The sequence below is a fragment of the Pectinophora gossypiella genome, chromosome 6, assembly GCF_024362695.1.
Source record: "Pectinophora gossypiella chromosome 6, ilPecGoss1.1, whole genome shotgun sequence".
NCBI lineage: Eukaryota > Metazoa > Arthropoda > Insecta > Lepidoptera > Gelechiidae > Pectinophora > Pectinophora gossypiella.
Window position 1 is genome coordinate 3,987,241 of NC_065409.1, and position 13,027 is coordinate 4,000,267.

Sequence of the window (13,027 nt, forward strand, 5' to 3'; positions counted from 1 at the left end):
TCTAATCTTGCGATTCCGATCACAGGTAACATTTCAACAGCTTAAAAGCTTTCTCGGTTCCGTTCCTATCTTATTACATTAAATACCTAACTTATTGTGGTTTAACGAACTCCGTAGAGACGAAATTCATAGAAAATTAATTTTAAACATTTCTATATTCGGTGTTAATGGCGAGTGAGGAAACTTCTGTCGAGAGGTCAATGACAACTTGGCGACAGCTTGCTCTGAAGGGATGTCGAAATTTCGCAATTGGAGAGGATACATTTTAATACTGATATCTTGCAAAATAAATACTCTGAACGATTGAAACGTGCGGTCTGAAAAAATGTATACGCGTGTCTGAAATATATTTATTTACTACCTATTGGTAGTGTACGAAGTTCCCAGAACTCGTTTGTAAGTTGTTTGACGTCAATGAGGATGTAACAAATTTCTTATGACAAGACCATTAATAACGGCGTAAATCAGTCATGAAGCGGGAATAATGCTAAGCCCTGGAGAAACGCAGGAAAAGTATGACGAATTGCGATTATCGCGCAACCGCATCGGAGAAATGAAGTTACAACCGCGACCGCAGATTACAATCAACTGAAAAAACACCTTTCAATTACTTAGTGTTTTGTTTTTACTTGATACATCTCTGTATGTAAATAAAAATATTTCTCGTACCAATAACTTTGTAATATGTATGTTTTACTATCTCTCGATTTGAACTCTCGTTTGTGTGCAAAATTCAGCACCCGTTTCTCTTAGCTGTAATATCACACTTGTTTAATATGATATTTACCATGTTACTGGTATAGTAAAGATGGCAATAACAAGCTGTTCCTACGCCAAACCTGTAAACCACGAGTTTGCGACAATATCGTGCCAAACGAGTTGTCCGGAAAAAGTCATCAATTTGGGAGCCGTGAAAACGAACGTTTGGCAGACGCCGTGAAGTCTGCGCGGGAGCACTTTCTCTGCGCAGACGCGAGCACGCAGCCGCGCGCACAGTCCTTCAGGCGGTCACAGGCGCCGCTCGTCTCTACCGCCTTCCGGGCTTCAATACCAATTTCCTACTTCTTTAACCCTTTCGACACTTAATTTCTTTCTTCAAAGAAAAACAACCAACGTTATTGAAGTGACTGAAATAAATCCGTTCACCGCCTGACATTGATTTATAGTGATCTCAATTGAACTTGTGGTTTGAACCAATCAGTGCAAACTCAGTGTAATTTTGGAAGTTTACAAATCGCAAGTGACGCGGGACGTTGCCCTCAGGAATTGGCGTGTACTTTGAACTTTCTGGATTGAAATATATACCTAGAAATTGGATTTATGTGCATTGTTTTGTGGACAAGTGACAATGACCACGAGGTGATGAGTCCGGCCCACCTGTGACGTTAGTGGACTGCGGCCAAAACATGACGCTCTGGTACACCAATATACTGGTGAGCTGCTATCGCTTCCTACTTTGCCAACAGGAATACAACATAAAGGAAAAGAAGAAATCTTCAATTCTGGGGATCGCAAAACCGTATTCTTTTCGTCTTGTTTTCCTGCAGTTTGCATGAGACAAGGTTTGGACGTTACCCAACACACTCCGCATTTACTAAACTGAAATAAACTTTTTGCGATTGTCTGCCGCAAGATCATTACGTGAAACCGCGAACATTATTCGAGTCGTATGCAACGTTATTTGATACGCGCCTTGAACCCGTGCTATGAAAGATCGAAGCAAGTTTCTTAAATCTAGTTCCTAGAAGAGATGATGAAAGTAAAAATTTAAGCAATTAATCTCATTTAACAATGCCTTTCTCAAGACTGCAATAAACAAATCGGGGACAGCGCAATGGCGTCGTAAAACGATTAAAGATATTCGATTCGCGACGCGAGGGCGGGGGCGTCATCGCACGCGCAATTACGATATTGGGTATAGGCAATTGACCCACTCGTATGCTTATTACTAAAGTATACTGGCCAATAGGCATCAATACCTGCCGCGTATCAGGTCAACATAAGTTTCTAACTTCTTTCACGAGTACTTTCTACAAACTTACATCGGCGTTAATTGGTTCTGATGGGGCATCCTTGTTACCCTTCTGTTAATTGTGAGTTAGCACGTTTCCTGCGGAGGTGCGCGCGCGTGTTACGTCACCGAGCTCAGCCGCTCTGACCAGACGTTGACCCGCTAATTGCGTTTGATGTGAATAGGTTACGATCGTGAAACGTTGTCGCCGGACCAACTAGTTTTTATTCGCTTTTTCGGTGTTGCACATGCGAGCCGAATGTGGGTCGGGGCAAATCGTTGATTTTTATCGGTGTAATTTTGAGTCTATTGAAAGCGAATGTTTTTGTCTATTGAAATCGAGTTCTCACGTACACAGATCGTCTGAAACTAGATCATATCTTGCACAAAAATTGGGTAGTAGATGCGTTCAAAATGCTTTATGAAATCGCAGTTTTATAAAGGTAAAAATGGAACTGTTCTCATCAGTAAACTATGTTTGTTGTTTACCAAGCTGTTGTTCATTCAAGCCAAACTTAAGCAACATATTCTAGGTACATCAATGATAGAAGCATTATCACAGCCCTGTTTCAACCTGTTTAACTCGTCAACGCGTAAAATTGCTAAGCGAACGATTGTTGGTAAACAAGTACGAAATCAATTTCTCCAAAGACTGACCTCATTTCAAAATCAGAAATCGTAATCAATGTGTATCAAGGGCCGTGACGGTATCCGTGACCGTAACCAACAGTAAGTCACGATAGACTCACGTTCAAAATCAAGCACAATTTGACATACATTTGCTGTCATTGAAGTTAGATAGACAATAGTCTGCCCATACACGGTCAAGATCGAAAAGAAAAACTTAGATCATTCTGCGCATAACGCGTCGATTCGAGATCGAAGCAAAACGCCCCGCTTGGTTTTGTATTGTCCACACAACAGTATGTCCGGAGATTTCCTTTTATGTTCATAAAATTCTATATGTATAATGTTAGATAGATCATAATCAATCGTCCTAATCTCGACTGATACATGACTATTCTAATGAACGTTACGACACTGGATTCTGGACTCGATTTCATCTTTTTATTTATTTATTTTTTTTTTCAAAAAAAATGCCCGTACCGCGAATATTGAAGCTATTGTAATATGTTATCTATATTGAAATACAAACTTGTACTGTACTTATTAGTCGTTCTGTCCATTATTAGTTATTGCATTTATTTAATGTCGATCCAAACTTACCTACTAATAGAAGTTAAAAATCTATCTCAATTACCGTAACCTCCTGATTTTCTTTCATTTTAAATCTGTCACTGCGATGCTTGCGACCCCTTTATCTATTTTTTCGTCCATTTTTTTAGAAAGTGCCTAATGAAGCTTCAGTCGTCATTACAGTTCGCAGTTAGTTTTCGCAGTTCATTAATAGCACGCAAAAACTACCCGTAATGATTCATTAATGAGTTTGCTGCACGGTCGTAAAACTCTATACCTATGTGTGAATAAGCTTTTGTATGTAAATATTAACAGAAATGTGCCCTGGGCACTATCAATGTTATTACCTACAACATGAAAATATTTTTGTTCTTAGCTAGTAAATTAAATTAAAGCCGTTAAATGCCCACAAATCTAACAAAAATGTTGTAAAATGTATTTTTACAATGTTTTCAATGTGTATAAAATCCAATAGACTATTATTTAAAGAAGATCTCTATAATACGACTGTTTCACCGTAAATATGTAACAATAAAACGAAACCTACCTAAGCTACTAATATGTTTGAGATACAATCGAATTTCACCGGCGTATGTTAAGTAAACACGTGATGTTTACCATCTCGTCGGTCGTCGAATGTTTTCGCCGAAGTTCGTACCCAGTAACCCAGTTGCGCCGGCGCAACGGCCCATGATTAATACCGCCTTCACAGAGATAATGGGAGCTCAAACACGATGCATTCTAACTTGTCTGATTCACGTCCAACTATTCATTTTGGAAAGGTAATACCTATAATTAGGGGGTGAAAGCTAACTGAGCCATTTTTATTTTAGTTCCGTGAGTTGTCGTTTCGTTTCACACGATTTATCTGCAACTCGTTTATGAATGCGGTGTGATGTCTAGGTAATAACGCTAATTATTTTGATAACGACTCTCCCGTGATCGTGTTGAAAGAATATTGCACAGATTAAAGTATAGAGCGGGACGCATAAATAGTTGTGTGAATTTATATGTTCATTATATTGATTTCATTTGGATATGAAAATAGCCATTAAGTATTCATATTTAGCAAGTATAAACAAGTATATAAGTAGGTATACTAAAAAGTTCGGAAAAGGAAAAATTTAAGGATAGTAACATTATTTCTATCCTTAAAACTTCGAAGCTAACTCACCATAATCTTTCGGTGTACTCTTCCCTTGTTCCTATCCACAGAACCATACCAACTATTCCAATCAGTTTATCTAACACTTTTCTCGATTGTCCACAGAGCCCCGGCGCGGTGACAGGGACCGGCGCAGACGCAGCGAGCGGCTCGCGCGACGCACTAGACGTGCGCTACTCGCTAGCTGCGCTGGCTGACGACTACACTAAGAGGAAGCACGTGGTGCGAGTCACCACCGCCGCGGGCGCCGAACTGCTGCTACAGGTATGTGAAGGAACCTAGATAGTGCTTAGGTTCATATTCATGTAATTGGGGGTTTAAGTGTTTTTGCCGTAGACTTTTTCGCTGGTTTGTTTCTGAAATAATCAGCCAAATTACTTAGATCCCTAAAGCAGTATTCTTAATCGAGAAACCCTCTGAACATGTGGTCCGACTGCTTTGTCAGACTGATCGGACCCGAGAAGTTGGTTGGCAGAAAGTAATCATTTAGTAGAATAATTACACTTGTAAATCTTATTTGTCAATACGCCTAAAAAAACGCGCACGACGCGCGTAGATTAAAATGAATCAGTATTTCAATTGGAACAAAGTACTTACGTAGGTTATATACATAACAGAAAATCCTTAGTCGCATTTTTAATTTTTTCACCACTTGCATTTATAAATCCAGTTACTAAAGGCATGCTTTATTGCAATCCCCAAGGCGGAAGGCGCAGCGGACGCGCAGAGATGGCTAGCGGCATTCCGGAGGCACTCAGCAGAACCGCAGCCAGCGGAGCCGGCGCCCCCCGCGCCCTCCGCCGCCGCCCCCGCGCCCGCCGACTGCCCCTCGCCCCTGCCACCGCAGCGAAGCAAGAAAATCGGCAGAAACAGGTCCCCCACTGGTGAGTTTAAACTTCTTATGCGAAATAATGGAAGGATTTCGATAACTGTACCTTTGTACCAAAAACTTTTTAAAAGGAGCCTAAAGAAAACAAAGAACACAGACATTAAAATACTTTAAGAGGAATTAAATGTCTGTGACAAAGACAGAATTACAAAGAGAAAATTAATCTAAAAAGATTGACTCGAGCGGGATTTGAACCCGCAGCTAGATGGAATTAGAATCCAACCAAATAAAACTAGTTTGTTGTCTTACTCGTTTTGGATTGATAGTAATCAATCTTCTCTCTTTCTCAAAAGGAAGAAGCCCTTTCATCGTGATTTAAACTAATCCACCCCAATTCATCTTCCAGGGCCGCCAACACCTACTTTGCCGTCATCGCCGAAGAACAAGACCTGGAAGGGTCGCATGGCGAAACAGCTGCGCCGCATGCATGGAGGCGCTAGCACGCAGGCGCAGCCGACGACCACGGGCTGGCTGGGCGCGCCCCTGGAGCGATGCCCCACCGACCCACAGAACCCGCTCGTGCCAAGAGCTGTTACCTTGCCTGCCCAGGCTGTTGAGGTTAGTAGTTCTTCCTTTAGTTCTTTCGAATTTTAAAATAGTAACAGATTCAGACATTAAAGGCCTGATATGGAGCGAGAGTCAAACGGAACAGACGTCTTTCTAGCTTCAGTTGGGATACTTTGAGGTACCTATTTATGTGTCGAAATATTTTTATCTGACACAACTTTTTACATTATTTTCTACTTAGTTCACCGTCGACATTCTAGCGATCAGAAGTGAAACCAACGACACACTTAAAGTAAACAATCTATCATTTACTACAGGAAAAAAAAAGCGTCAACCTTTATTCGACGATCGAACTAATGAATCGAACTAGTGAGAACAAAGGTATATTTGAGTGCCGTCAATTCACCCAAATAATAAACCACCATTTTTCTAATATGTAACCATCCTGTCCGCAGGCGTATGGCCTCCGCACAGTGGGCGTGTACCGCGTGCCAGGCAACGCGGCGGGCGTGGCGGCGCTGGCGGCGGCGCTGGACCGCGGGGAGCCGCCGCCAGAGGGCGACGCACGCTGGGCCGACGTGCACGTGGCTTCCAGTCTCTTGAAGGCGTACCTCAGGAGACTGCCTGATCCGCTGCTGACGGCTGAACTTTACCCTGCTTTCATTGGTGAGTACATTTGACTTGTAATATGAATGTTTAAAAAATATATGAACTAAGGATACGGGCGTGGGCGATGAGTATGTTCGTTTTATTATGAATCTCCAAATGTCCCACCGTAACAGAAGGTTCTGATATTCTTCTTTACTAACGCAAGGATCTCTCAACCTAGTCATGGTTGGAGGCTTTCGATATGTAGGTTCCGAAACTATACATTCCTGAAATACTGTGAATGTCGCCATACTGTAAATGTGGTCACACGGATCAAACCCTATCTCACATAGTGAACGAGTGCCCTCTGCACCGGTTCTCAGGTGGCATAGCCGAGCTGCATTGTGTGACGGATGCGGCAGAGGCTTGGCTAAGGGATCTTAAGCTGGATATATGATCCACGCAGGATATTTTATTTTTGTCAGCAAATATACTTTTTGTCTTATTCTCTGCACCTGAAACCTCTCTTTAGCATCTAACCTTGGTCCTTCCAGCGGCGGACCGGTCCCCAGACCGAGCCCGCGAGTTACGCCGCCTCGTACACGCGCTCCCAGAAGCCCACTACGAGACACTCAAGTACCTGATCCAGCACTTGCGCCGCGTGGTCGCGCACTCGTCCTTCAACAAGATGGAGGCGAGAAACCTGGCCATAGTGTTCGGCCCGACCCTCGTACGAGCGGCCAGCGACGACATGCTAGCTATGGTCAATGATATGTCAAGCCAGTGCCGGATTATAGAGTCCTTCCTCACTCATGTAAGTTGCTTTAGTTTTTGAGCAGTCTGTAAAGCTGTTGAGTCCGATTGTTTATGTTTAGGTAAAATAATACTAAAAACCTCATTAAACGACTTCAAAAAAATGACGTGATTCTCAATTCTATTTGTTACCTCAGAATTCCATTTACTACCCTATTAAAAATTAAAATATTATTAATAACCCTTACAGTACGATTGGTACTTCGAAGAGGAAGAAGGCGACCCGCCTGTCGACCCCCCTACGGCAGCGGACGAGTTGTCCCCCGCGCCCGCGCCTTCCAGAGACCTCCTCATACACAACGTGAAGAAGATCGAAGGTGACCTACTCCTATCAGCACTCAAAAGTTAGACATTGTCTTATTGACTAACACGCTTGGATTTTGTTTTACGCTTTAATTTTAAGCTTTTAAAGTACAAATAATAATAGGCTAGATGACTGGGTGTAAGTTACATTATAAAACGTTAATCTAGAAATGGAAGCCGATGATTAAAAACAATCTCATTTTTATTTTCGACTGATATACAAATTTGATTTTAGAATTGTAGAGCAAATAACCATCACGTTTTACGTCATACGAAATCAATTAAATGTATCGTTTTGACGTAACGTACTCGTAAAAAGGGACCTCTTGCTTGCCTATTATATACAGTCTCGTAGAAAAGAGTTGAGATAATGTTTTGTTTTGCTGCACGGGAATAAAGGTTCTATTTATAAATAATTGATTAAATTTTCGGGTAGCCAATGAGCCTTTATCTAATTTTTAATTTCGGACTTTATCGTTTGGAGCCCCCTTTACACCCAGGAAGCTAACAAACCCCTTCTCTTTAGGTAAAGACGTATCGACCCGCGACATCGTGTCGTCGATAATCTCGGCGGCGAACCGCAAGATACAGCGCAAGCCGCGCAAGGCAGACAAGAAGTGGTTCGAGGAAGCGCGCGCCGAGCCGTCCCCCTCCCCGCCCGCCTCGCCGCTCACCTCGCCGCCCGCGCACCTCACCACCTCGCTGGCCGACTACGACGGCCTGCCCAGGTTCGCGCGCGACGCCACCAACAAGTTAGTATGCATATACGTACATACACAACGTCGCTTTATAATGAACACCATCAGAGCGCCTTTTGAAAAAAAACATTCTGATGTGATACGACGCTTGCGTGGTTTTATAATAACGCGACAAGCAGTGGTTCGTCTCCTCTGACGTCATCGTTCGTACAATTTACGACAAAATTGTGTAACATTTTATTGTTAGAGTTTCCAGAATAGTAAATTTTATGTTTATTTTTTCAGGATTGAAATGGACTCGATGGCAGCGCTGGGCCGCGGTCGCCAAGAGCTCTCGCGGCATACGCATGCGCTGAACAACTTCTCCATCGATGGTAAGCTATACTATGACTCTGAAGGAAAGATACGTTATATTTAAAATTTCGTTCATAAAATGACGTATATTCCTCTTTTTACTCATTTGAATTTTCCCTACTGAATTTCTTGTCCACACAATTCCACATTTATTATTTGTCGACTATATACCAGGTTTACAATAAAAGTGTCTGCTATTTGCTCCATTAGGTGTCCAGTACTGACGTCAGAGAGTAGACACTGCAATCCTTTCTTTTGTCCACACTCAAAGGTATAGGAATGTGAGCGTGTGTTGCAAGTGTGTGCGTGTATGAACGGCGACGTTAACCAATCAAAAAGCTTTATTTGTTTAAAACATACTGTACTGTACTTCTGTGGAACATCCGCAGAGGTACGGCGTTGCAGCTAGTGTGAATGGATGTGAGCAAAGACGACTCCACGACTAATGCTTTGAAGGCTGCTGACAGCACGGCTTTACATGCTCGTGCATCGTCCGCGCCGGCAGACGCCGCGCGCTGTACATACCGATATCATTCATCCTCATCAGACTTATCAATATCACGCACCTAACGACGCAAAAACGATCCTAACACGCTTAAGTATTCGTGTCTAACCCGACGTCGACCCTAACACTCACTAAAGGCGCCGCTTGCGTTGTTGCAGGAACCGGAGACCTGGTGTCCTCCCTGACGAGCACGTTCGACCAGAAGCTGCGCACGCTCAACAACTCGTCGCCCCTCGACGACGCCAGCATCCCGTACGCGGACGAGTGCCACGACGAGCGCGACACGCACGACGAGCGCGACACCGGCAAGTCCAGCAGCTCCGTGTCGGAGGCCAGCCTGGCGGGCGCGGGGGGCGCGGGCGGCGCGGGATCGGCGCGGGTGTCGCCAGCGGCGCGCGCGCACGAGCTCAAGGCGGCGTGGCTGGCGCGCGACACGCGCCACTCGTCCTCCAGCAGCAACGACGAGCCCGACGCGCGCCTGTGGGGGCGCCGCGGGCACGCGCGCGCCGACACCGACGACTCCGAGAAGGAGAACTGTGGCGTGCCCAAGAAGGCCAGCCCCGACGACGCCGGCCTCGACGACGACAAGGACGTCGACACGCGCTCGCAGAACTCCAGCGACGCGATGCCGGACAACGACAAGACGATCGAGCGCGTGCTGTACCCGGCGGCGGCGTACAACGGGCTGCGGCCCGCCAACCCCGAGAGCGGCAAGCGTAACAGCGCCGCGCTCGACGACGACGCCGACGGCGACGACGAGAACGAGGACCTCGACTGCGCCAAGCTGAAGCGCTCCGAGTCGCTCAACCGCGAGTCCGAGCGCAACGAGGCGCGCGTGCTGCGCTCCGAGAGCCTCAACTGCCGCGCCGAGCGCCTGCAGCGCTCCGAGTCCCTCAACAAGGGCGAGCGGCTCAGCAAGCTCGAGAAGGGCGAGTGGAACGTGGTGCGGCGCCGCGAGGCCGGCGCCTGGCGCTCCACCAAGCTCAAGCGGAAGAACGGCATGCCGGAGCGCGGCATCAAGCGGCGGCACACGGTGGGCGGCACCAAGGACTTCGACAAAGACGGGTGGAGCGCGCGACACACGCGGACCTCGTCGCCCGACCTGAGCGCCGCGGCCGTGTGGCCGGCGCCGCTGGTGCCGCCGCCGCGGCCGCCGCTCGAGTCCCACGTCTGACACTCGCTGTAAGCGCGGCGGCTGCGCCATGCCCGACGCCCGCGAGGATCCCCACGACACGGATTGAAAGTACACGTCTCCTTAGTTGCTGACCTCTATCGGTGCCTACTAGGTGGTGCTGTTTCACATAGTTTTCTTTTGTATTTTGATGCTAAACGAACGAGTGTAAGATTTAGGTTACAGAGAGTGAACGTTACAGCGAATCGAATATTATAACGAATATAAAACAACAACCAAGTCTGATTATCCGCTACACCACATCGGTACTATAACTTTCGTTTTGAGAGAGGCTATTTATTTTGATTCGATTCAATTGACTGAATAGATTAGGTCACAAATATCTAATTATAATTTATAATATATGAAATAATACTCAAAGTATTTTATGTCATCTTATAGCATATTGAGATTATTAAATTCCGTGCATATTACAGAATTGTAACCCATTATTACTCATGTTATATCGCATAAAAGATGTAGGATAAAACGAATTATTAAACTAGAGAGAAATATTCAAAAAATATGATTTAAACGGTGCAATACATTGACGAATAGATGGAAATTATTGACGTCTAAAAAGAAAGTAATACTAGTGGCAGCGTAAACTAAGCTCACTAAATAATGCCAAAGAATGATGAAGAAACTGAGAATAACATGGATGTGCGGTGCGTACTAGAGACAGAACATGAGGTGACTGGCGTGCAAGGCGATGATAGCAACGAAGCCAACCGAGCATATCAATGGTAACCTTACAAGTAAGATAATTGCGGCACACCGTGCCAGCCAGTGGCGGTCCCGCCCGGCAGCCGGCTAGCTGCAGCCACTTGTGGCACCGGCTGCTGTGGGGTCATTGACTTCTTGAGTGCAAATAAAAAGCATAATATTTAGTGCTATTAGTGTAGTTAGTCGAGACAATTAAATGTTATTTAGATGAATATGACGCCTAAGGATTTACTTATAGCTTGTAGACATACATTATCTGCCCCGTGGGGTACGTATGACCACATTATAACACCACGTAATTATAAGGATATTCTGTAAGATTTGTCGTTAAGTAAGTACTCCTGGAGTTTGAAAATAGTGGTTGTTAATGGAAAATAAGTAAAGCATACATCACCTACTTGCCTTCGCAATAGTATTAGCGGATTTGAATTTATTGCACAATCTATAAAATATTAAATAGGTACCTTTATGAATCAGAGTTACCTTGTAGTCTTTTCTTGATGAGAAATATGTTAATGGCAAGTTTAATAAAAATAATAATATTGAGAAGATTGATAGTGTAGATGTCGAAGCTTGAATTAATTAAATTTTAAATGCGATTGATAATCTTGAATTGTAAATAGTTGATGCAATAATAATAATGTATATCTATAGAATGTATGTACGAGAGCAGTCTCGCAGTAACTGACGGTAACATAACACTACATTACAGTGATAATAATGAAAGTGATCCCCTTAGCTATGTAAAAAATGTACATTTCTTTTTATGATTAATTTATATTAAATTTGTTATCGTAGCTTTGTTGAATGCAATTATTTTTTATTGTTTTGTTTATCAAAGAAGTATTTTAGGCTAAATTCAATTGTTATTTATTTGCGAAAGCTGTAAAATGTGATTTGGCACAATTTCATTTTATGAATGTAATTTTACCTTGTAAATATTTCGTCAAGAAAATTATGTTTTAGAATTTCGTTCTTTAACTTTTTGAAAATTTTATACCATCTTTACGTTAAGACGATCTCAAGTTTGTTGAATGTTTGCAAAGCGTTCCTTTTAAATTTTTATTTGTAAATATTCATTTAATGTAGGGACAGTGAATTTACTATTGATACAGCGTCGTATTGTACGTAGAGTAGTGAGGGCGCCGCCGGCATCGCATAAAAGACATTATCGCCGGCGCGCGCGCTGCCGTGTCTGTTTGCAACAAATTGTAAACAAGTATTCATGTTCTCTATTCATGTTCTTCGTGTAATCAGCTATAAAATTCAAATAAACCTTAAAGACATTTTGCAAATATGGGCTATCCAGATTTACAATACTTGTCATTGTGTATATTTTGGAGCAATGAAAATAAAATATTGAATCAATTTAAAACGTTGTTTGGATTTATATATTAGGTACCTTCCACACACAGTAACTATAGAAGTAAAGTGACGAGACAAGTCCATATCCAACCGTCAAAGAGAGCAAAATAAACGGTCACAATTTACGCAAAGTAATTTGGACACAGGCGCTTATAAACTAACTCAAAAAATATTTTCGGTGTCGAGATTATTTACTTTGTCAATAGTGACCATTATTTACTTAACACGTTAACAGTCCGGTGTACCGTATGTGGCACACGGGGAGCGGTTCCGCTGAGTTCGTGTACCCTATGAGGTACACGAGACCAGTGCAGCTTTATGGGCTGTCAAATCACGGACTCGTAAAATTTGTTGATATTTTCATAAAGGACTTGTAGCCAAAGACCTTATAAATAGAAAAAGTCAAAAACATGTCACATTGAATAACAAACGAAAGCCAAAAAATATAATATCTCATTTGGACATATGGCATGTTTTGAAACGCTTGTATGGGGACTGTTAACGTGTTAAGTGACGGTCAAATACATTTTATAATATGTACAAAGAAAAATAAAAGATTTGATTTTTTTCTTTTATTGTGTTACTTCCATCAAATAATGTCATTTTCTATTACACTCATTAAATATTATCTACTATTTATTAGAAACAATATAATTTTGGAGTTTTCTTTTTTTTTTTCGACAATGGGAAGAGTAAGCTGAGGAGAAAAGTCGCAATTCACGGGATAATAATACA

General features: G+C 43.0%; 1 protein-coding gene across 13 annotated transcripts in view; it reads left to right on the forward strand.

Annotated features, from left to right (window-relative positions):
- LOC126367292 (rho GTPase-activating protein 21) overlaps window positions 1-12,302 on the forward strand; it is a 472,944-nt gene extending 460,642 nt beyond the window's left edge. For 10 of the 13 annotated variants that reach the window (XM_050010725.1, XM_050010726.1, XM_050010733.1 and 7 more), the window contains 9 exons: window positions 4,479-4,637; window positions 5,077-5,257; window positions 5,609-5,820; window positions 6,225-6,435; window positions 6,912-7,171; window positions 7,361-7,514; window positions 8,000-8,225; window positions 8,457-8,545; window positions 9,189-12,302. In XM_050010725.1, the coding sequence (XP_049866682.1) occupies window positions 4,479-4,637; window positions 5,077-5,257; window positions 5,609-5,820; window positions 6,225-6,435; window positions 6,912-7,171; window positions 7,361-7,514; window positions 8,000-8,225; window positions 8,457-8,545; window positions 9,189-10,204 (2,508 nt within the window). In that variant the 3' untranslated portion in view covers window positions 10,205-12,302. Of the gene's footprint in view, window positions 1-4,478; window positions 4,638-5,076; window positions 5,258-5,608; window positions 5,821-6,224; window positions 6,436-6,911; window positions 7,172-7,360; window positions 7,515-7,999; window positions 8,226-8,456; window positions 8,546-8,735; window positions 8,797-9,188 lie in introns of all 13 variants that reach the window. The other 3 variants (XM_050010729.1, XM_050010730.1, XM_050010738.1) reach the window with 2 other exon arrangements.
- Window positions 12,303-13,027: the final 725 nt, after the last annotated feature.